Source organism: Lolium perenne, chromosome 4 (genome assembly GCF_019359855.2).
Source record: "Lolium perenne isolate Kyuss_39 chromosome 4, Kyuss_2.0, whole genome shotgun sequence".
Classification (NCBI taxonomy): Eukaryota; Viridiplantae; Streptophyta; class Magnoliopsida; order Poales; family Poaceae; genus Lolium; species Lolium perenne.
In genome coordinates this window covers 251,707,370-251,731,652 of record NC_067247.2, presented here as the reverse complement: position 1 = coordinate 251,731,652, position 24,283 = coordinate 251,707,370, and the positions used below count along the sequence as shown (strand labels likewise).

The 24,283-nt window shown below is 47.1% G+C and overlaps 1 protein-coding gene across 1 annotated transcript; it reads right to left on the bottom strand.

Annotated features, from left to right (window-relative positions):
- Window positions 1-4,726: 4,726 nt before the first annotated feature.
- On the bottom strand, window positions 4,727-5,425 carry LOC139839331 (uncharacterized). Its single transcript, XM_071829379.1, has one exon. It carries the CDS (start codon window positions 5,423-5,425, stop codon window positions 4,727-4,729), a length of 699 nt encoding a protein of 232 aa, XP_071685480.1.
- Window positions 5,426-24,283: the final 18,858 nt, after the last annotated feature.

The window sequence follows — 24,283 nt, the reverse complement described above, 5'->3', positions numbered from 1 at the left end:
CAAAGGGCATTGTTCTGTAGCAAAACACGCCGTAAGGTATAATAAACGCAGTCTTTACTTCATCTTCTTCTTTCAATCTGATCTGGTTATAACCAGAATATGCATCCAGGAAGGAAAGACGCTCGCATCCAGCCGTGGAGTCGATAATTTGATCGATCCTCGGGAGGGGAAAGTGATCCTTTGGACAATGTTTATTGACACACGTAAAGTCGACGCACATGCGAAGGACCTTAGTGTTTTTCTTCGGCACCAACACAGGATTTGCTACCCATGTGGCTTCTGTGAATATCTCTTTGATAAAACCAGCTTCTTGTAGTCGATTGATTTCTGACAGCATGGCTTTGCGATTGGGTTCCGAAAAACGCCGCAAAGGTTGTTTGATTGGTCTCGCTAGTGGATCCAAGTTTAGGTGGTGCTCGGCAAGTTCCCTGGGTACTCCTGGCATGTCAGCTGGACACCATGCGAAGATTTTCCAGTGCTCACGGAGGAACTCGACGAGCGCGCTTTCCTATGCGATATCCATGTCGTTTGCGATAGATGTCGTCTTTTTTGGATCTGTCGGATGAATCTGCACCTCTTTTGAATTTTTCTCGGCTTGAAAGTTGATTCTTTGTTTGGCCTTCCAACGTCTGGCAGTACGTCGTAATCAGTCATGCTTTTTGACGCCAAGTACTCAGCTTGCATCCCGAAAGTTTCTGACAACCGGTGGAAATCCTTGTCGCATTTATCGGCTAAGGCAAAGCTTCCTTTAACTGTGATTGGTCCCTTTGGTCCAGGCAACCTCCACAACAAGTATGTATAGTGTGGCACTGCCATAAATCTAGCATATGCTGGTCGTCCCAACAGAGCGTGATATTGCGACGGAAAATCCACGACTTCAAACTCGAGCCTCTCGATTCTATAATTTTCTCGGGTCCCAAACTGAACGTCGAGATTGATCTTTCCCAATGGATAACTTGGTTTCTCCGGTGTGATGCCGTGGAACCTTGTGTCTGTTGGTTTCAAGTTTGCTAAGGATATGTTCATCTTCCTCAATGTATCTGCATACATAAGGTTTAAGCTGCTGCCGCCGTCTATGAACACTCGAGAGACATCAAATCCCGCGATAAGCTGGCGAATAAGTGCTGATCGCCACAGTCGAGGAACTTGCTGCGGATGATCTGCTATTGTGAAGCCGATATCTTGTCCTGACCAATTAAGGTACTCAAGCTGTTGGTGGAGGCATTTTCTCTGCCATAAACACCGTCGTGAGATTACTTTCTGAGCTCTATTAGACGGCCTTCCTTTACGGATCATCGACCTTTGCTCCGTTGGAGTTAGGATCAACATAAGGTGGTGGTGGAGGCGCTGCCGCTATTCTGAGCTGATGCCGATTGTCGTCTGTAATCGCGGGAGGAGGCGGCAAGTGAATCTCGCTTCTGGGTTCTCGAGGATTTCTTTGTGCTGCCCGCGCATTAGCGTTCTCTGCATACCGCAACATTGCTTGAAAATTTCGACAATCTTTCTGCAAGTGCCCTGACTGTCTTTTACCATTGCTGTCGAGGAAAAAATGCATCTGGCACGGTCCATTCATCATCTCCTCAGGGGAGACAAAAGGCCTTGGGAACCTAGGCCCGCTATTTTGCCTGTTGCGTGAATCATCCCTGTTATCACCTCGCTGTTCACTGCTTCTTTGGTAATCATCTCTGTTGCTTCCTCCTGTGTTTGTCCGAAAACCTGCCGAAATTTGTCCTGGAGCGTCGTAATTCTGGTACTGCCGAGGAAATCTTCGCCTCGGTTGATAGTTTCGACCGCGGTCCTCCTCTGGCGACCTGTGTCGTTTGTTGTGGACAGCGTCTTCTCCATCTGCCCATTTATTTGCTATCTCCATTAACGCGGATACTGTCTTTGGATTGGTCCTTCCCAAGTCCTCGACAAAATCTCCACGCCGACTCTGCGACAAACGCATCTATTGCTCTCTCGTCAGATATATTTTCTGCCGAATTTTTGATGATATTCCACCTCTGGATGTACTTCCTCATTGGCTCATCTGGCTTTTGTCGACACGCTCTCAATTCCTCTAACGACGCGGGTTTTTTGCACGTGGACCTGAAGTTCTTGACGAACACATCCTCGAAACTTTCCCAGCTATCGATGGATCCTGGAGCGAGTTTCTTTATCCAAGATCGTGCGGCTCCACTCAGATGCACCTGGATGCTTTGCATGGCTGTTGCCCTAGTTCCTCCTGTCAGCTTCACCATCTCTAGATAGTCGACTAGCCAGTCCTCTGGATCTTGAAGGCCGTCGAACTTCTTGAAATTATCGGGTAACTTGAATCCTGAGGGGACTCGAGTTTTCCGGACTCTCCTCGTGAAGCATGGCAAGCCACACATATCTTCGTCGGTCAGCTCCGGAGATTGCCGATGATCCCTTCTGCTCTGCCGCGCTCTGTCGACTCTTGCTTGTGCTGCTGTGTCTCTTGCTCCACTTGGTCCTTCAGTCTTTGCCGCGCTGTTGCTGCTGCGGGTCGTGGACTATTTTGTCTTGCCGCTCCTTCGGGAGGCGTTGATACAAATGCTGTCCCCATAGCTCCAACTCCTGCTACCGCCATATTGTATAGTGTTTCCCTTGGATCACCTGGAGGTGGTTTAGATGCAAGGATAAAAGCATGTGTCGCCATATACCCAGCCTCTGGTGTCTTAGGGATGATATTTCCTCTTGTATCTATCGACATAAAGGACATGTCGAGGTTTTGGACCAAGTGCTCTCTTTCTGCTTCGGGTATATGTTGCAGCCTTGATCTTGCTCTGTTCCGTGCCTCCCGGTGGCTATCACCCGTAGTTCTAGATTGTCGACTTAAATCTGCCCTTCTCCTGCTGGATGCAGAAGCTGCCTCCTTTCTCCTGTTCAACTCAGCTGTCTGTTTTTCCAATTCCCTGGCAGCTCGTGCGAGCCTATATTGATATGCTTGCAGTTCTTCTGGTGTGGCCGTGGTAGCCATTGGTTCTGTGCCGTTCATGGCTCTCGCGGCTCTGTCCCACGCTGCTTGTGAAAGTTGAACTCTATCTCGCGGCTCTGGCCCGACGTATTTGTTGCCCAGGCCTTGTCGCAGATTGGAGGGATCGACGTATGGATTTCCCAGACTGTCGAAAGCCTCAGATGTTTCCTCTTGATCTTCAATGGCGTAAATCTGATGATACTTTGTACTCAGATCTACGTTGGGTTTGGTGACATCATCATTGAGATTGATGAAGACCTTGCCCACTGTGAGAGATTTGTCGATGAAGTCGTAACTGTCGACATCGCTTGAGCCATCGCTTATATATGAGTCCGCGGATGACTCAAACGACATGTCGTTGAAGATCTTGGCGAGTTTCTCTCTTGTTCTGGTGCTGACGTAACGTGTCGCCGAGGTTTCTTCTTCTCCTGACTCGGTTGACGATGCATAGCTTGAAAAATCTGAATCGATCACCGACGATCCCGACGAAATCGGAATCTCGACACGATACGATCCTTCCTTCTCGACGCGAAAGTGAAACCTTCCGAACGTCATCTCCATGGGCTCCGCCAGATACGCATATGCATCCAAACGGGAGGGTGGGTGAGGAACAAAATCGACAAGACCAGCAGCGATCTGTTTACCTCGATCCATTGTGTTGCTTGCGGTTGACGATGTCGAAGATCTTGAGCGTGCCATCGAGATCAGCTCCTTACGCCTCTAGTTCCCACAGACGGCGCCAATTGACAAGGTATCAACTTGTCAATGCCTATGGATTGTAGGCTAGGGTTTAGTTGGAAGTAGAGGGTAAGTAGATCTCGAAGGTTTCAGCCGAAAAGTACTCGACGAATATGAAAACTAGGGTTTGCAGACAATGATTCGATTGATTCTTCGTCCCTCGACTCCCCCTTTATATAGGAGGTGGAGCCGAGGGATTCATGCTATACAAGTTTACAGAGTCCGGGACGGTTTCTAACTCATCCCGCCAGATTACAAACAACACTTCCTATTACAACTCTATCTTTCCTTAGTAAATCTTGGGCTCCCGAATCTTCTTATTCTTCGGGTATTGGGCCTCCAGTAAACCCCGGGTACCATCTTCGGCAGGCCCATTTGGGATGCCTATGTCAGGGACATGCCATAAGAGATCGTCATTCATGGTACCTGCAGCAGAGGACTTGAACAAACTTTTGTAGTGGTTAGTGATATATGATCCTATCGCTTCCTCCTTAATTCTCCAAAACTCCTCCCTCCCATCTCTTTAATTTTTTTTTTATCTAATTTGTCTTTCACCTTTCGGAGGCAACAACATGGAAATAGCCTGTATTGCGGTCACCAAATTTCAACCAATTTGCATGTGCCCTTTGCTGCCAAAATGTGTTATGTTGGTCCTCCAATCTACTAAGTTTGAAACGAAGAACCTGCTCTCGTGAAACATTTTGCTGAGTTATTGGACCCTTTCTACATTGTTCCGGCGCCTTTTTTTGCTTTCTTTATTCTATTTTTTAGCTCTCCCAAGACCTCCTTGTCCCAAAGCCATAACTTTGCCCCAACATGCTTCACCGCCTCTACCACCGAGCACTCCCCTTCTTCAAAGGCCGAGTTCCAAGCCTTTTCTACCACCTCGACACAGTCCTCCTCTTGCAACCATGCAGCCTCGAAACGGAATGAAGGCTCCTCCCCAGTACTGCGACTAGGCATCGCTTGTTTGTTTAACACTGCAGTGACTGGCCGGTGGTCCGAGTGGCGCTAATCCCCATTTATTATTTTGTACAAAGGGAACAAACACCTCCATTCCACATTTGCCACAACACGATCAAGCCTTTCTCTTATATATCCATCAGCTACATGCCAATTGTTTCTCCATGTGAAAACATCCCCAACAAAACCCAAATCATGTAAGTTAGTATCCTCCAAGGCCTTCCTAAACGATTCCATGCATCCGGGGGGCCGAGGCAGCCCACCTCCCTTCTCATGCTCAGAAAGGATCTCGTTAAAATCTCCCATGCATAGACAGGGCAAGTCAGACTGACCATGCAAAGTTCTAAGTAGCCTCCAAGTATTCTCCTTCAAACCTTGTTTTGATTCCCCATATATGCCCGTGAACCTCCATTTAGTACCATTTTGCTCGACAACATCAACATCAATGTGGTATCTTCCCTTCCAGCGCAGCCTCACATCAACTCCATTGCGCCAAAAGAGAGCAAGCCCTCCACTTCTCCCCTTGCAATCCATCACAATCATGTTTGGCATGTTCAACATCCACCGGAAGTTCTCCATTTCTTTCTCTATCAGTTTTGTTTCTGACAGAAAAAGAATATCGGCCTCTTCCGCCTTCACGAGCTCTGAAGTCCTTGAACCGTCGGCTGGTTCCCAAGCCCCCGACGGTTCTGAGATGAAATTCTCATTGATCCCCGTAGGGCTGTTCCGATAGCCCCATGATCTCATTTTAGTTTGTGTGAACAATAGTCCACATTTCATCCCTCTGCTTGTTTGTGATGATATCTTCATCGATCTCCGTCACATCACCGTTGTTGGCATGAGTTTGTACCAGCATCATGTTTGGAGCAACCACAGTCTTTTGATCTGATCCCGTGGTGTTTGCACGATACTTGCTTCTCAATAAAGTACTGTACTGTGCGCCTTTGAAGAGAGCAGGTAGAGACGGGAGGAAACGGCCATCCGTAGGCTGAAGAAGGTCTGTTCTGTTCCTAATCCATGGCTACTTCAAAGTTTCAAAACAGATACTGTCATTGGCATGTCCCGTGGAGATAAACAGAACCCTATTGATCCATTGCGCAGACCGAGTTTTGTGTCTCTTCTCCAAGTTGAGGAGAACGAATAGCCCTTCCCTTTTCACTACCTCCACAATGTGGTCAGCATGTCGTGGCTCCCAGGCTACGATCACCTTCTCTGATCCTTTCTCTATAACAGCATGAGAGAACTTCAAATCCTTACCTTGCTCGGCTCCGCGAAAAACCGGTGACCTCCTGGGCTCGGGCTCCGTTCCGTATTCCGTCGTGACGGCCCCGATCGGCCAGGCATCCGCCCGAGAGTCCATCGGAACACCATGGGCTGCAACGGGCGGCACAGACCTGCGCAGATCCCCATCTTGCGACGCCTGAGACTTCAGCGCTGGAGATCCTTCAAGGATTTGGCTCGATCTGGAATGGGCGAGGGCCAATTTTTTTTGGGGATTTTGTGTTTTGGTGGAGAGCTTCCTCAATCTCTCCCTCCACTCCGGTGGGAGCAGGGGATGGGAAGGGCGGCGGGAATATGACGGGATTCTGGGTTTCGATCACTCAGTTCAATCATAGGATACCGTAGGGAACATCTCCCTCTCTCGCCATCGCCATCGCCCTCCGCGACGGAGGAGAGGCGAACCGACATCGGACACTTGCGCAACCAGATGTTGTTGAATACGAAGAACGTCACGCCGACCCCAGGGGGTGCCTCTATATCGCGTTCATCAGCTAGCCCAATGGATGCATTGCCCGAAGGCGACGCCATGTGGGCCGTCCCATTAATTTGTTTTGCTGGCCGAAAAAACACACAACATTATTTTCGTTTTGTACACCATTCGAACTCCAGCTCGGTGGTTACAGCTCCGGTCCATTAAGGTAGAGACCCAAGTTCGAACTCCAGTCTGCCCATGATTCGAACCATTTTTCTCAAATATGAAGAAATTTTGATTTTTAACAAATTAAGAATCTGAACAAATTTCCTGAACAAAATTTCTTTTTTGGGAAAATTTGAATTTGAACAATTTTTCAATCTAAAGAAATTTTATTTTGAGAAAATTCGAAACCTGATTAAAATTTAAATTTGAGCAAATTTTGAATCTGAACAAATTTACCTAAACAAAATTTGATTTTGAGAAAATTTTAATTTGAACAAATTTTCAATCTAAACAAAATTTAATTTTCAACAAAATCCAAATCTGACCAATTTTTAATTTAAGCATTTTTTTCAAAATATTTCTAAAAACCAGCCAAAAAACTGAAAAAACTAAACTTTGATTAACCCGATAGGAACCTTCTATAGTGTTCCAAAACCGGAAAAAAACCGAACACTTCATTGCCTCAGTTGTTTCTGCCTGTAATGGGCCACAGCCAAAAGCGCTTCGCTCCCGAGCAATGTCTGTTAACGCACGTTAATAAGTGATGAATAGGATTTACCAGCACGGGGTGTGCCAAATTGTCAACACCCGGATTTTTAAGTCCAGATGTCTATTATGCTGTACATCGCAATCCCAGGAATATTATTTTTGCGAGACATAATAGATTGATATCACAGAACATCGTTCATTACATACCATAATCGTCTTACAACAACGGATCACATGATCCAATCTTAATACAATAGTTGATCTATTAATCAATTACAAAACACATAGCGGAAGCGAAGTAGCGGTTGAGGTCTATCTGTTTCACAGGAAACTGTTGACGTCAGGAGTAGTCCTAGTTATCGTAGACGTCCTGCTGTCCATCTTCATGGTACTGGTTCTCCTCTTCATAGTCTGGCCATTTGAATAGCCAGGGACAAAGCTATGAGTACTTTTAAAGTACTCGCAAACTAATACTAGAGTAAGCACTATCAACTATAGTAAGGGGGTTCTAAGCTCTAGGTTTATTTGCATAAAGCCAATTTTATTTCATAAGCACTTGATAATAAAAGACTCTTTAGTTGTCTAACTAACTCAAGTGGGAACATTAGTGTCATTCCCACAACTCTGTTGTGATTCAAGTCAAAATTCATCTTTCAAGTTCAAATCACAAGTCACCAGTCACATGTAACATTTTTGAAAATTCTGATGACGGAACAGTATGGCCTTTCCAATCGTCCATAACCGTGGACACTGCTATTCGAATAGGTTTACACTCTGCAGAGGTTGTACACTTGTGCCACAACTTTTGATTACACCCGTCAGGGATAACCCTGAATAATGATACTCAGTATGCGGATCATCAACCATAACCTTTCACTTACATATCCTAGTATATGCACCTCTCCCCATGAGCTTGGCCTCCCAGTGAAGATAAACCGTCAACCTAGGAACTGCACAGGGCTTGGGTAGGACATTCACCTCATATTCACGTCATTTCACATTCAACGGAGGCAGCCTCGGCATAACCCCTATGACACTTGTTTAAAAGGAACCCATACTAAAGCACATAAATTTCCAGTTAAGCCCTACCCATAATCAGGTATTGTGGGGGTACTCTAAAATTGGAATGATATCGCATCCGAACCCAACCATCAGTTTTTTTTTAAAGTTCACCATGTCATTCACAAGTCACATTCACCTTCAAAACTTTCAATAGAATGACTCACCATTCCAAGGTTTTCAAAGTCACAAGATTCACCTGTTCCCAGCTAGAGTAGTCAATTTTAGTTTTTAGCACTAGCAACTAGTTATGTGGGGTGCTAACTAACTTGTAGCTCTCTAGGCTAACTTTGATGCTCTTGTACTACTCCTTATCTAGACTCAAGTCAACTAAAAAGTAAACCTTGATAATCAAAGTAAAAGCTTTGTAAGGTAAAAACTGGGACTTGGAAAGTAGAACACAAAGTAGTATGGTATTGGTGCCTTGCTCAAGTAGAGCTTGCACTTGGGTAACTTGCAAGAGTATAGCTTGCTCATGGTAATAATAGCTTGATCATGGTAATATCTTGGGTCAGCAATAGCTTGCCTTGATTGGTACAGTGATCAAAGTTCTCTTCTTCTTCCTCGAAGTAGACCTCCTCCTCCTGGTATTCCTCGGTACTAGCATCTATAAACGGATACGAGGTATACAATCACCAAGCAATTCTTAAGTACTAGACCAAACACACAAATGGTTCACACAAGCTAATCTAGCATCACATCCTTATTAACATGGTGGTTGACTTTGTTTTCTTTTTAAGAAAAATAATTTCCTCTCATTGAAATATTGATTAGGGTTTCTATTTATTTTCTTTGAGAAATAATTTCCTCTCAGTGAATCTTGTTAAGATTTAATCTCCTCAAATAATAAAGTATGAGTACATGTTGACCAAGGTCAACACTTCATATTTATCATTTGGGGAAAGTGATTTAAATGAGGTATTATACCTCATGCAATTTAAATACTACTATGGAAATGATTTAATATTCTCAAATAATAACATATGAGGTCATGAAGTCTAATGTCATCACCTCACCTTGAATTACTTGGGAAAGTGATTTAAATGAGATGCTACACCTCATAGCATTTAAATATTATTTTTGAAATAATTTAAATGAGCTAGAAATGGCCACATAGCCACTATTTGAATCTAGCCCATGATCATATGAAACAACCATATCATATTTTTACATATTCAGATACAATATGAAGTGTGATTTTTGAGAGTTGGAATCAACTCAAAATTCATTATGGTTGATTTTTTTTATAAATATATGAATTTGGAAAAGGTACTGACTTGTTATTTTTATTGCAGGTGATCTATAATGAACTAGGGTTTCAAACCAGTGGGGTTGGTTAGATAATTTCATAAGCTTTCCAACAATATAAAATTCATCAAATTTGGCTCAGTAGATTTGATTCTATTAAATTTTGAATCAAGCACCAGTATTGAATTTCAATTAAACGAAAAAAATCGAATTTGAATTGTTGGGCTGGGCGGGAAAACGAATTGGGCCAGGGGAGAAAAAGAAAACGGGCCGGCCCACTGCGTGTCTCGCACGAGCAGGCCACCTGACAGCGGGACCTACTGTCAGTGGTACTTAAACAGCGAAACGGTATGATCTATGTGAGCCGCAGGATTAGAGCAGGATCCGACGGTCCACGTGCGTCGTCGTCGACGACGAGCACGGGCTCACTGGCGGCGAGGCTAGGGGGTCGGCGGCTCACCGGAGGTCCGGCGGTTGTCGGCGTTGATGCAGGGCGGCGTTGTCGAGGATGGCGAGGCTCCTTGTACCGGCGGCGTCTCCTGGGGCGGCTCCTAGCTCCGGCGATCTTGCAGCAGTACTGGCGGTGCTCCGGCGATCGATTGGGGCTCTGTGGATGAAATTGGGATGAGGGATTGCTTGAGGAGGATCAGGGAGAGGAGAGGAGTGAAGTGGTGTGAAGAATTGGAGTGGAGTAAACCTCCTTTTATAGGGTTGATGAGGTTGGCAAGGTGAGAGAGAGAGAGGGGAGGAGGGTGACATGGTGAGCATGGTGGTGGTGACCAAGGGGATGGCATGGCCATGGCATGGATCCTATATGCATTTTTCTTGGTCTATGAGTGCAATGCAAGCTTAGGTGAGGTGAGGCCAAGGTATGTGACATGGTTGGCAAGGCTAGAGAGAGCTAGAGCATGCACAAAAGATCATGGCCAACATGTGTGACATATGCCATGACATATGGAGAGAGCTTGTGTCATGGTGAGCATGGCTAGGCAATGTGATGTCATTGAGAGTTGTTGGAGTACAAGGTGCACTATAGATGAGCAGAAGAAAAAGGGGAGTGAGGTGGGGAATAGTGGGTAGAATAGTGGTTGTACTTTTTATTCAACTATGTGATCACCATATGTGAGATGCAATGGTCTCATTTGACTTTGAATTTGGCCAAAATACTTTATGGCTGTGATATAAATAATGTTTGGCATCAATTGGTGGTCTTGGTTTGCAATTTGGAGTTGGTTTGTGAAAATTCCAAAATTTTGGGCAATCTAGAATCTGTTTCAAAGTTGCCACTTTGCATGCTTATATTAAGAGTTTGACTTTGAATCAGCAAGGTTGACTTTTACCAAGTTGTTCACTTTTATGAGTACAATAGATCTGGACAAAAAGATTAGAAAGTTTAGTTTTAAAAAAATTAACCAAAGGGGCTCAAAGTAGGTAACATGTTAAAAGTGGCAGATTTGACTATTAGCATATGTAACTTAGATTTTCAATTTTCCTTTGATTTGTGTTGCTTTTCTTTGACCCAAATTGTATTGTTTTGTGTTCAAATGGTATAGTGTTGTGTTTAAGCAATTCAAACAAAGAAAGTGGGGCATTTGCTCAAATTTTCAAATTGGCCATACACTCACATATGTCTCTCTCCTATTTGATTTTTATTTTCTTTCTATTTTGTTTCACTTTGGATTTGGCTTGGTTAGTACTAGGTTGGATTTTTTAAGGTTTTCAAACCATCTACACAAGGTAGATCATGACATAGGCCTATATTCACAAATAGGGCCATAGGCTCATATGTGCCTCTACTTCTATTTTATTTTCTTTTTAATTTGTTTCCATTTGATCCTAAATGCATGGTTGTGGCTTAGGATCTATTTCAAATTCTTCAAACACACATTCATGGTATTAGCAAACATTCCATTCATTCACATAATAGAAAAGATTTTGGAAATAGGCAAGTTTTTGTTAACCCTAAAAATTGGATAATTGAAATTATGGTTCTTAATTGTTTCAAAATCTTGGGGTGTTACACAAATACTGGGGAGCGTGCCGCGAGGAAGGCTGGGCCGGAGGAGGCCCAGGTGCCCCGCTTCGCAGCGTCGTGGAGTAGTTGAGCCACCTGCCGACAATCAGATTCAGACTAAGTGCGTCACACATGCAGGTGTAGTTAGAACTTTTCTTCTAACTATATTTTTTTGAAACGGGAACAAAAGCTTTGCATAATCTATTAATTAAGAAGAAGAGATGCTCGATTAATTAACGAAAAATCGGGTAAAAACCGTTACAACAACACCAAAACCACAAGAGGACAACACCCAACACCTGCAACTATCCGACCGATTAGAAAACTACAAACTCTCTTAGCCTACTACCACCACGAACTCACGACGCCAAGAACACCAAGCCACAAAGATGACCCTACTAAACCAACTTGGGACTATGAAGGAGTTGCGGAATCTTTCCTTGCAAAGCCCCTCCTCCTTCTTACTATCACGCGAGACAAAAACTTCTCCACCTTCTTGATCATGTCCTCTGAAGCATTTCCCGCCAAGACGCAAGCAATCTCCTTGCCATACCCAGGGCTCGCCGCCTCTAGACTAACAAGCAGGTCACTAAGCTCTTTTGCAAAGAGAGCATCCGCCTCGGGTGCTAAAGCACCTGCCTCAGTAACTTTGTCACCAGTGTCAACAAAGTCAAGCGGCTAGCAAGGCTCCACCGGTGGATGTGCGGCAGCCACCACCAAGGTCTCACTCGAGTCTACCTGCAGATGCGTCATCGACAGAGGAGAAGAGGCCTCCCTACACAGCTCATGTAGCTCGGGCATGACCAACATCATCGGAACCAAGGTCCCATCAATGGCCTCGCACCTAGAGGCAACTGGCATATCAGGCTGCGGCGAAGGGAAGGTCCTAGCATGAGGGGAGAAACAACCATATATGCATTCTTCTTCAACCATAGACGACTCCTTTGGGGTCTTGTCGGCAATGGCTTCATCACCCATCTTTGACGCCGTCTCAACCTCATCATCAGTAGCAACTATAGACGACTCCTGCTCAGAGGATTCACAGGAAGCACCCAAGTCACCACACTCCAAAGAACCAATAACACGCGCCAACAAAAGCTTGATCGTTGCCACCTCTTCACGCAAGGGACGAGACACCTATTCGATGCGGTCAACGACCAACTGAAGAAGCTCTGTGCGCAGTAAGGAAAACTGAGATTCAAACGTAGAGCCCAGAATGGCACTACCAATGGAATCCTCAAAACATCCAGAAGGGGGCCTTATTGGCACCAACACGCGCAGCAACGAGAGGCTCAAAACATCAACCCAGGTCCAGGTCGGCAAAGGACAAGACTGGACAGCCGGGGAGCAACTCTCATGACAAGAAGCACGAGTGACCGGAGAGCGAGCATGGGAAGGCGGAGAGCACACACGACTGACCGGAGAACGGGCACGACAGAACCTCTCCCGATGACCAGGGCGATGACAACGAATGCATCTGAATGGCTCACGGCATTCGCTGACCCGATGGTCACGCTCAAGGCAACAGAAGCACCTCCCACGAGCCCAGCGCTTGAAGGCAAGGTAACGCTCAAGACCTTCCCTCGACGGCTCGGGGGGAGCACCCCAGCTAGGTCGGGGCTCCCGACCCACGTGCTCCCAGCCCTCATTATCTGTCTTTTCTTGCATCTTCTCATCGTGAGCATCGTCCGCCCGTCGAGCTTCGCCGGAAGCAGCGCCTCCTGTGGATGTCAACAACTGCAACTCAACATCAGGAACATGGCAGCAGCCCGTCGGAGGCATTGGAGGCCCGACCGAGGTCGACAGTGAGGACATCAGCAACTCAGCATCAGGTGCGGGGCAGCAGCCCGTCGGAGGCATTGGAGGCCCGACCGGGGTTGACAGCGAGGACATCGGCGACATGCCGGAGGTACCGGCGAAGAGCGGAGCTGGAACGAGCGTCAGACCCGGCGCTCCTGACATGGCAGGCTTGGGGAGGGGCGAGCGTGAGGCCATCACACCCCCATTCTCCTTCCGAAACCTGCACGGCGAGGGTTGCAGCTTCGCCGACATGGCCGTCGGCGCGAGCTCACCATTGCACTTCATCTGCAAGAAGAGGCAGGAAGATGGAGCACGACTGCCCTGGCATGGACGGCGGAGGAGGCAGGCTACGGCAGGAGCAGAGAGAGCGCTCGGAGGCGAGCCGGGATCTGGTTGCGGCGCAGGCGGAGGTGGCCGGAGCAGCGAGATCAAGCCGGCGGCGGGCGCGCTCACCCAGCGACGAGCGCGGTCGCGAGTGCCCTCCCGAACAGCTCATGTAGCTCGGTGTAGGGATAGCCTTGTCTATAAGTAAGCTGCCCATGAGTCAATCTCCGTCAATCTCCGCTAGACAGGACGTGTTCAATGATCTTTATCCGATCGAAGAAGTGAACGTTCACGTAATTTTCAGTCGAAACTGCATGTGTACAGTGTACACAGCACCGTTTTCTTTCTCTTTATTTGGACTCAGCCACACCAGTCAGAAGTCACCACACAGCCACACAGGTCAATAGAAAAGTTCCGCCGCAACGTGCATCAACCTACTGTAAAAAAATTGACTTGAACGGTCCGTCAAAAAATAAAAAGAGTAAAGTCTAAAAAATAAACCTTGAAATCATAGATGATGTTGTGATTGAACCCTGAATTCTCAATTCCAGGAACTGGCACCCCGAACTTACAATTCCCGGCCTTGGGCCACAACAACTGGGCGTCGGTACTCGGCGACCTCCGCCTCTATCGTAAGCTCGGAGCTCCTCTGATCTGCCCGCGAGGAGATCCCTCGCCGACATGAACTGCACTGCGGGCTCGCGCACCCCATCACACGCAGCCATCTTCAGCGTGAGCAAGAGCAGCTCTGCCTTGGGGCCGCCGAAAGCCTCCCTTTCCAGTGCGGCGACGGTCTTCGGCATCCACCACACCATCTGTCGCAAACAAAATTCCTAATCCAGCTCTTGCGGGAGGCACCTCCGCAGCTCCGACAGGAACTGCGCTCGCCAAGGCCAGGAGCGTGTGGGATATGGCGGAGATGGGCGACCTGGATACAGCTCGTGGCTGGACCTCCATCATCAGCGCGCAATCGACGACAGCACGGCGCTCTGCTTTCCACCACCTCAGGCATCAATGGCGATTGAGCTGATGGCTACGGCGTGCTTCCTGTACTTGGAGTGATTGCAGAAGTGGGTAACACAGTGCGCTGTGACACCTCCGCCGCCGCCACCACCGCGCCCTCGGTGCTGGGCGTTGTGAACGCGGCCCTTGGTCTCAGTGAAAGGGGTCGGACCGTCGGAGGAAAGATTGGAAAAAAAACCGTAAGGTGTGGGCCATGAGTGTCTCTGTGAGAGAGATGAGGAAACCATGGCTACGTCAGCAATCCCTTGTTTGGGAACAAGCTAAATGTCGCTGCAGATCGGGATTGGTGAGTTTGGGGTGCTGATTTCCAGGATTAAGAGTTGAGGGTTTAATTTAGACACCCTCTATAAATCTAAGGTTTAAAACAGATTTTACTAAAATAAAAATGACTTGAACTCACCTGCACCGACGGTGAAGAATCAGCTCATCCAGGCCTTTGGCGGCACGTCTATCGTCCCCGGTGGCAGCCATGAGCGGAAGGCAGCAGGTACACCCGAACAACAACATGCACACAACTTTACACCAGGGCCGCCGAGAACGTTCTTCCGGGGAGTAAAATACATTGTAGATCATTGAACTTGTTTGTATAGTTCGCTTTGGTCATTGTATTCAGAGAACAGACATTTACGGTCACTGAAGACGAACCACTATGTCACGTATGGTCACCGCAGATGCTAGAGCTACGTATTTACTGATGTGGTGATGTGGGACCCGTCTAGCAGTGGCTGTGTGCTGGAGCTTTTACAGTAAAGTACCTGAAGATTATTTATTTCAATCATCTGAAATCAATCTGCGTGCATAACTCCTGAGAGCTGAGGTGATCAGGTGACCGCGCCATGGCGTCTACAGATGCGACTATGCGAGGCTGTCGCGCTTCGTGGCCAATGCCGCCGCGGTGCCGCGTCTCCTGGCCTTCGCGGAGCATGCGAGAACCCACAACGTGAAAGCCCTTGCAGTTGAAGTAGTCGCAGCATTGATCCTCACAATCAGATAGGCCGGGTGCTGGCGGCGGCGACACAGCTGGCCGGCGGCGCGGATCTCGTCGACGAGCCTGGCGTGCAGGGCCAGACCCGCGTGGGCGTGCCACTCGACGAGCTCACGGCCAACGCGGCAGGGTGGTTTAGAGATGTGTAGGTGCTCGAGTAGGCCTTGGGCTCACTCCATTGGATTCCTCGGAGCATAGGAAGACGAGCACGCAGTCGGGGATGGAGCAGCGGGACATCGGAGACGACAACAACATAGGGTTTCCCGCAACGATTAATTTTCCAGGAAGAACCACCGGGACAACACATCGACGACTAAGCGGCGGCATGAACTGGAAGCCGACGAGCGACATCTACGAGCACGCGGCCAGGATCTTGATCTCCCTCACGAAGCTCTTGTACAGCAGCACGTCGCTGTCCATGTACAGGATACACGTAGCTATGCGAGAACATGATACAAGTGCAGAGAACTAAGAAACTGCTCCACGTCTCTGTCAGTATCGACAACGGTTAATTTGAATACAATGTCACTTTGAACTTGAGTTGGGCGATGTTTGATGAACGTGTCTCATGATCTGAATTTGTGTGCGATCGAGACCCAACGGCGCTGCGCAAGGTCGGGTAACGGCCGATGGCAGCGCGGGACTAAGGGGCTGTGGGCTGCCGCCTCAGCCTCCCAAAGGTCGCCATGGGGAGGAGAGAGAGGTTGAGCCGGCGTGGTGGTGATAATGGGGCGGCGGTGCGGCTAGCCAGAACGGCGAGGACGACGGATCGGGAATGGGCTGCGCTTGGGGAATTATTCGGTCAACAGGATGAGTGATAGATCGATGGTGGAAAAGGAGACAGGAGGCTGCCATGTGGGGCCATGTCCCAGTGGTCAAGAGCACAATTTGGGGGCTTTCATGCAAAATTAAACACAGTATGTCTGATTGAAACTCTGCCATGTCAGCTAATACGTAGCTCGAGTGTCTACGGTGACCGTACATGGCGCACCCGCGCGTCTTCAATGACCGTAAGTATCACTTCTGTGAATACAATGACTAAAGTGAAATATACAGACAAGTTCAGTGACCAACCATGTATTTAGGGGCTGTTTGGTTTAGAGGGTATCCATCAGGGGATGAGGGTATCCCCAACCACTTGGTTAGGGATAGCCATTTTTTCTGTTTGGTTAAGTAGGATGAGAAGTGGTTAGGGATAGCCACTATTATGTTTGGTTCAAAGGATGAGTAGTGGATGAGTTGATGTGGTCACCTCTCCAATTGATCCGGTGAGATACCCCTAAAAATTAATCAGGATGAGTGAAGGCAGGAGAGCAAAAGCTAGCTAGCTAGCTGAAGGCGAGCGAGAAAGCTAGCTAGCCTTGTCCCCGCAAGCGGCCGCAGTGGCGTGCCCCATCTTGCTCCGGCCGTGCGCGTCGACTTGCTCAACCACTGCCGTCGTCGCCCTCCCAGGACGCCTCCGCTGCCGTCCTAGCTTGGCCTCCCCGAACTCTGTCCCATCTCTGCAGTCCGCGACGCCGATTGAGCCAGGAGGCCAACCGATCCAGGAGGGAGCAGTCTGGCTGCGACCAAGGAATAGAGGGGAGATGATGGAGGTACATGCGCCGGCGTCTGGAGCTATCCCGCCGTCATTCTGGTCTCCCGGCGCTGCGCCTGAATTGCTTGCCGCCGCCAACGGTGGCAGTTCACGAGAGGGAGAGGGAGGAAAGAGGACTTTCTTCCACGGGTGGTGAGTGAGCGAAAGAGGCGCCGGGAAACCTTTCGAGGTGAGGCTAAGAGCATCCCCACTCGTTTGGGCTCCCCACGCCCAAATCCGGGTGAATTTAGCGCCGGATGGATGTAGTTTTTGGCCTGGGGAGGCCCATTTTTCCAGCCGCGAGCCCATGGACGCGCACCCACCGCGTGCAAAGCGACGGCGCAGTCACCGGGAAGGGCAATCGTCGGAGTTCCCTCGACGCATTGAACCGTCGCGAAGTGGACTGGAGAGCCGGAACGACTCGTCGGGAACGGTCGAAGTGGCCTCGATGCGAGAACCGCCGTAACGGAGCACGAACTCCGCGGAAGAGCAACCGGCGCTCTCTGTCGTCGAGAGACCTACATATACGGTTTTCGACGGGCGACGCCATTCATCTGTTCTCTCGTCACCATCCTCCGTCAACCATGAGCGATATCTCTTGGCCATCGGACACCGACAGCGAGGAAGCCGCACGGATGGCGCCATTGGTGGGAACCAGCTGCATCGTCCGGCGACGACGATTCCCCCGCCGGCCGGCGAGGACGAGTGGGACGACGAGGAGGAGAACGAAGAGGCCGTGGAGCGAGGCCGAGGAGCAAAGCCGAGGAAGAGGCCGAGGAAGAGGAGGAGGAGCGGGGAGCGGGGAGGAGGAGCAGGAGGAGGAGGACGAAGAAGCTGATGAGGACGACGACGAGGACTCAACTTCCTCCGACGAGGAGGTGGCGAGCCGGAAGCGTCGCCGCGACGACGATGAGGCGGGGCCTTCTAAGAAGAAGAAGAAGTAGTTTAGTTTTAAAGTTTTTATATGTAATTTTTATGTTTATTCGAATTATATTCGAAATATATATATAATCTATCTATGTTGCACCACTTGAGAGTTCAAAGCTTTCGTTCGACGAGGGTATTGCCGTAGATCGGGAAGACGAGGGTTTTGCCGTAGATCGGGAAGACGAGGGTTTTGCCGTAGATCGGGAAGACGAGGGTTTTGCCGTAGATCGGAGGCCATTGTCGCCGACAAGTTGGGGCCACGCAGCGCTGCTTTCGTCCGGAGTCCCCGAGCGCTCCCCGGGGGGCCGGGGATGTCGTGGGATCGCCGGATGGATTTAGGCCCAAATCCGGACGAAAACGAGGAACCGGGGGCGCGACTGGGCCGAATTACGCCGTCCGGATGGATAAAACGCTCGCCGGGGGCCTGTTCGGGGGGACGAGTGGAGATGCTCTAACGCGGGAGCCAGAAGTGGTTGCCTTCATCCGCCACTTTTTGCCGGATGGGCTCAACCACCATTTTGAAGCATATTCTCAACATCTGGTTATCCCTAGCCACCCTTATCCTCTAAACCAAACGGCTGGTAACCATTTTTTTGGTGGCTACCCCTAACCACTTGAGGATATCCCCTGAACCAAACAGCCCCTACTCTTCTTCCGGGCCAGTCCACCTCGCCGTCTCACGATGTTCAGAAGTTAAGGTTCCAGGACAACGTGTTGAGGGACAGGTTCCAGCCCTTCTCGCCAGCGGTCACCTCCCACCAGAGTGAGGTCAAATCTTCAGAACGGCGACACTGCCATGGCCGTCCACCCGACGACGCTCAGCTCGGTGTAGGGATAGCCTTGTGGTTGCAATGACATCACCTAAAGCTGAGTTAATTCCAAAAAACCAGCACATTACAGTGGGAAGTTCGCAAACCCACCACTATTTAAATCACAGGCATTGCCAGAATTCATTGCAATGTTCACTGATTTGCCAATTTAAACGTGTTAACAAGAAATCCGACAGCGGGTCTCATTGTCGGGGTGAGTTGCCTAAAAATGTGCCAGCCGAGGATAGCCAAATTTAGACATCTAATTTTGGGGGGGGGGGGGGGGGTCTCTAAAATTATGAGCACATACGAGTGAGTCAACTACTTTTTTTTTTCTCTCTTATTACTTTGTAACCCCTCAAACAGGCAATGCACCGCCCCTCAACGCCCCCGCCCGCGTCCCGAAAGATGGCGCCGCTCGGACCGACGACCTCCTTTGTTCCCGGCCAAGAACGGCATGGCCGCCGTCGGCCCGATGCCTCCTACGAGTGGATTCCCACCGCCGGCGCGAGGCCTCCTACGAGTGGATTCCCGCCGCCGGCGCGAGGCCTCCTACGAGTGGATTCCCGACGCCGCGCGCCTCCTCACAGACGTCCCTACTTGCACTCCCGCCTGCGCGCGCCGGCCTGAGGTTCTGGTCCGCGGCCGCTGCTCGTGTGCCACCATCCCGCCTGGGAGACGTACCGGAGGACCGCTATCCTTTCTCGCGCCGCCGCCGCATGTGCCTGCCGCGCTTTTGCCAGCGCTGCATCCTCCCCGGAGCTCCCCTCCTCTCACTCAGGCTTGCCCTCCCTCACCGTGTTAGACTGAGCTCCACGTGCCACTCTCGCCGTCTCCCTCCTCGACCCCTCCAGCCACGGTGCGAGGTGAGCTCCAGAATTTGACCAAAGCAAATACGGAGTTTCCTGCCGTCACCGCTGATAGGCCCCGCTGTCAGATTCCGTGTTAAGATTGTTAAACTGGCAAATCAGTGGACGTTGCAACGAATTCTCGCAACGGTGGTTTTTTGCAATTTCTCTGAATAGTGGTTGGTTTGCGAACTTCTCGCCGTAATGTGGTGGTTTTTTGGAATTAATTCCCTAAAGCTTGTTCGAGATGGTGTTATGATTTTTATCGGAGTATGATGGTCCCTAATAGAGTATGGCGCTTGGTATGCTGCCCGACTAGTTCTTTTCTAAATACTGAGTATCATTTTATCACTTTACTGTCATATTTTAATCCCTATTTGTAAGTTGAGGTGATTCTGGCTCCTCTCCACCTAGGCAATGTCGGGGGATAAACCCCGGTAGGCTAACATGAGCTGTGTTTAGCCGGCATAACAGGTTTCTGTCGGATAGTTAAGATTAAGCCGGAGTATGGCATAATGATCTTACGAATATCGGGTAACCCAAAGTGCACCCGTCCGGAATAACAATGAGAGACAGAAGTTTCCAACATAATGGACCAAGAAGGAAATCCGGCATAAGTAATCCGGGATACGGGTCAGCCCAAACCGGCATACCAAGGGTATGCCGGCATAGGACCAACGGTCTGCAGCAGGTCAAAGATCCGGTCGTCCGGTACAAGACCAAGATGATGTATGCGGGATCAGCTTTAAATGAAGCTCTGAAGTCAAAGCAAGATGCTGACGAGTAAACGGCCTTGGGCCGACCAAGAGGTGTCACTACACAAGAGCCACAGAGGGGAACATCCTCCCCTCCTCCGGTCCCCTCGGTACACATCGGCCCTAAGTTAAGCCTACCCATGGCATTTATCACTTTACTATCTGTCATATTTTAATCCCTATTTGTAAGTTGAGGTGATTCTGGCTCCACTCCACCTAGGCAATCTGATGGAACTCAACATACAAGGCAGCATGCATGTCCTTGCTTCCTCCTGGAGTTTGTTACGGTTCGATTTCGTTGTCCAATTTTTTTTCCTATGTATTTATCCAAAGAAGTGAATATTTTGGGAATGACGTTTTTATTCCGTGTAGGATGCTTATGCCTGCAATGAACGTGGATTATCATCTCAAGAGAACGGTGCATTCGATTGGGAAGTACTCCAGTATATATGCATGACTCTGGTATGCCAACTCCCCACTTCAAGCCCCTCGTTCTGTTATTTTGTTGGGATGGTGAGGTTGCCTAATTATAAAAAATGTTAGTATATGTAGATGTTGATATGCTGTGTGATATGATCTGTAATGTTTACATGTTCAAATGAGGCTGTGTATATAATTTGTTATATCTAGCATGACTAGAAAGACCTAGAGATGTCATACTAAGTATGGGATAATTATAGCAAATACTAGAGACAACAAATGTTAGGATGTGTATAGGCTTGCTGAAACATCTATTCTTCAATCATAATATACATGAAAGTGACTTCTTTCCGAGAAAAAAAATTCTATGAGTGGATAATTTGGAAAAAACCCTTCTAATTTCCTAAAACTGAAATTACTTTACTTCCAAACTAAAGTTGGAAGCAAGCATTGCTCTTTAAAACTGAAATTATTAGATCTGTTCAGATCATACTTAATTTTTGTTATAGATATTGTACTGTCATATGCATCATTCTTGGCTAACTTACTCTTTTAAAAGTTTGCCCATGTACTGTTGGACATCATTTGTGCAATCTTCAGTTATTTACAAAGTGTTAGTGTTGAGGGGATTTTGAAAATGTGTCCTAAGACTTATTTTTGTTACAGTGATCCGAGATGTACGAGATGTGCACCATCCTGCTTTGGTGGATAGACAAGCTAGGTCGATGCCAACCAACAACAAAGTGAAGCATCTTTCCTTCGTTGTTGCTCTTGATATAGTTGTACGAAGTTGTAATATGATTTTGTATGGTATTTCCTTAATGCTTTTATAATCATCTTTGTTCAGCTTGAAATGACAATGATTCAAAAGCTTTCCTTCTCGAGGACAAATGTTATCATTAAATGAACTTCTCAGTGTTACTACTCATTTGATGATAAAATTGGTCCTGAAGAATGAAAACTTTTGGACCATCGTCCTTTGAAGCTGAACAAAGATGACTACGATAGGTTTAAGCAAATACCATACAAAAACATATTACAAATTTGTACAACCTATAGCAACGAATGAAGATGCTGCTTTACTTCGCTGCTGGTTACCATCAATATTAGTGATGGCTTGGACATCCTTGGCCAGTTGGATCAGTAAGGACAATGGGTGTCATACTAGTAGAAGAGACACTAGGCAATCCTCAAGTTCCTCATGCTGCTATAACTAGAACCAGGGGTCTCTACATCCGACTTCTTATAAAGGTGAATACCACCCCGTTACATGCACATTACTATGCATAAAAGAGTACATGTAAAGTTCCCACGAAAATTATAGGCATATAGACCTTAATCATGCATGCATATTTTGGCAAAATGCTAAAGTATAGTTTGTTTACACGTGAATGACAGTAAATACCTTTCAAGGATGATCTTGCAAGTAGAAGACTGCTCATGCAGGACACAGTAACACAAAGCTTTCATACCAAGAGCTGAAAATCATGAGTTACAATATAACTTGATTTTACTGAATTTAATCTTTGTACAAGTTGACTTGTGCATGCATCAGTTGACATGGAAATCGATTTGAAGATCAAACAAAATAGTTCTGCTGTTCGCATGAAATATTTAAAAAATTCATTGAAGAAAACGAGTTAAGAGATGATCAAATAAAAAACAATTAAGTCAATTAACTGGACATCAGTATGAATCAGGTGACCTGGTAATCGATGTGAAGAGATCAAACAAAAAAATTCTGCAGTCTGCATGGAATATCTTAAAGAATAGTCATTGAAGAAAATGAGTTAAAGAGATGATCAAATAAAAAACAAGTGAAGCGAATCAGCTAGACTAATGTTTACGGTGACAAAGAGAACATCACAAAAAGGTCCATAGGAAAATAGTAAATCAAGAAGTAATCATCAAGGGGTAAAAGAATAATGATAATCTAACTTACCGAATTATAATGGCTCAAAATATGTACAACGACTGACTGAAACAAGAAGGAAGTGACCAGGTGTATTATCCTCGTGTTCTATCCAGGTGTATTAATCGAAATATAATGGCTCATCTTCATGTTCCAGTCTCATGTTACTTTTTTGTCTTTGCATACGCCTTCAGCCTTCATACTTCTGCGGAGTGAGTTAAGTTTCCCTACAATTGATTATGTGATTATATAAGGAAAAACAGAAAGTACCACGATAGCATAGAAGAGTTGTCCATGAAGTTAACCAACACCACAACGTCACACTTCCAGGCTTCTATTTACCCCTTCAATAGAAGTCAAGAGTAATAAACTAATGATCGACAAACAACACCATTCTAAAAGCAAATTACCTAGCCCACACACATAGCAAATATATGCAATTCCATCTAAAAAAGAGCAAATATATCCAATCCAACTGCAATCAAGAGGCTCTGAAAGTTTCTCAGAAGAATAAGGAGTCTTTGAAACTCCCACAGTAACCGTATTAGTTTTCTAGAAATTCATTTCGACACATGGGAGTACATGATGATCCTTCAGAGTGAAGAAGCAAACCGAATAGAACACGACCAACTTAACAACATGTGGCCTCTTACCAAACACATAATTAATCATCTTCCCTTGCTTTGCCAACTCTAGTTTCTTGAAATCTGCACGTAAGAAACACACTGTATTTGTGAGCTTGCAGTGTCTAATAACTGCTATGGAGTGAGAGATGTATGAAAGCAAGTACCGAAAAAGACATCATGGCTTATTTCTACAAGGACATCAGGGATTACTATCATAGTTTGTACAATTCTTGTATAAATAAATAAAATGTCCGCAAACTGAAATTATTTCTTTCATAGGTTAACAAAAATATAGAGGCCTTTGAAAAGGACAGATAACATGACTAAGTATGTGCACCTGCAGATGAAAAGGGAACTGAACATGTGTGTTCTGCACTTGACTCCACCAAGATGACTGCGCCTGAAAAGGATGGCGTGCCGCGTACATCAGATTTCCCCATTATTTCAGATTGTGTTAGTCGTCATAATGTCTCGTCGCTGATGTAAGTTTATGCATTTGATATCAAAGCAATTCTAATTTTTTGTGTACTGATTTATAAGCACAATGACACACGTTGTATAGAATGCAAGGAACCATTTCTACCTATTGTATTTGCTCGTTATATTTTAAATAAGCACTATGACAACGGTTTTCTTTTGCCTCCATATTTCATTTACTCTTCCCGTTGGATAGAATGCAAGGAACCACTTCTGCCTATTGTAAAACATGATATGAATTATGATCGAGGGAACCAATATCGAATCTCAATGCTAACTAAAAACTCATATTTGTAGAGTTAAGAATCCTTCGAACTAAAAAGGAAAGGGCGGTGATCCAAAAGTTTTCTTTCACGAGGACCAGTTTTATCAACAAATGGGTAGTTCAGCATATC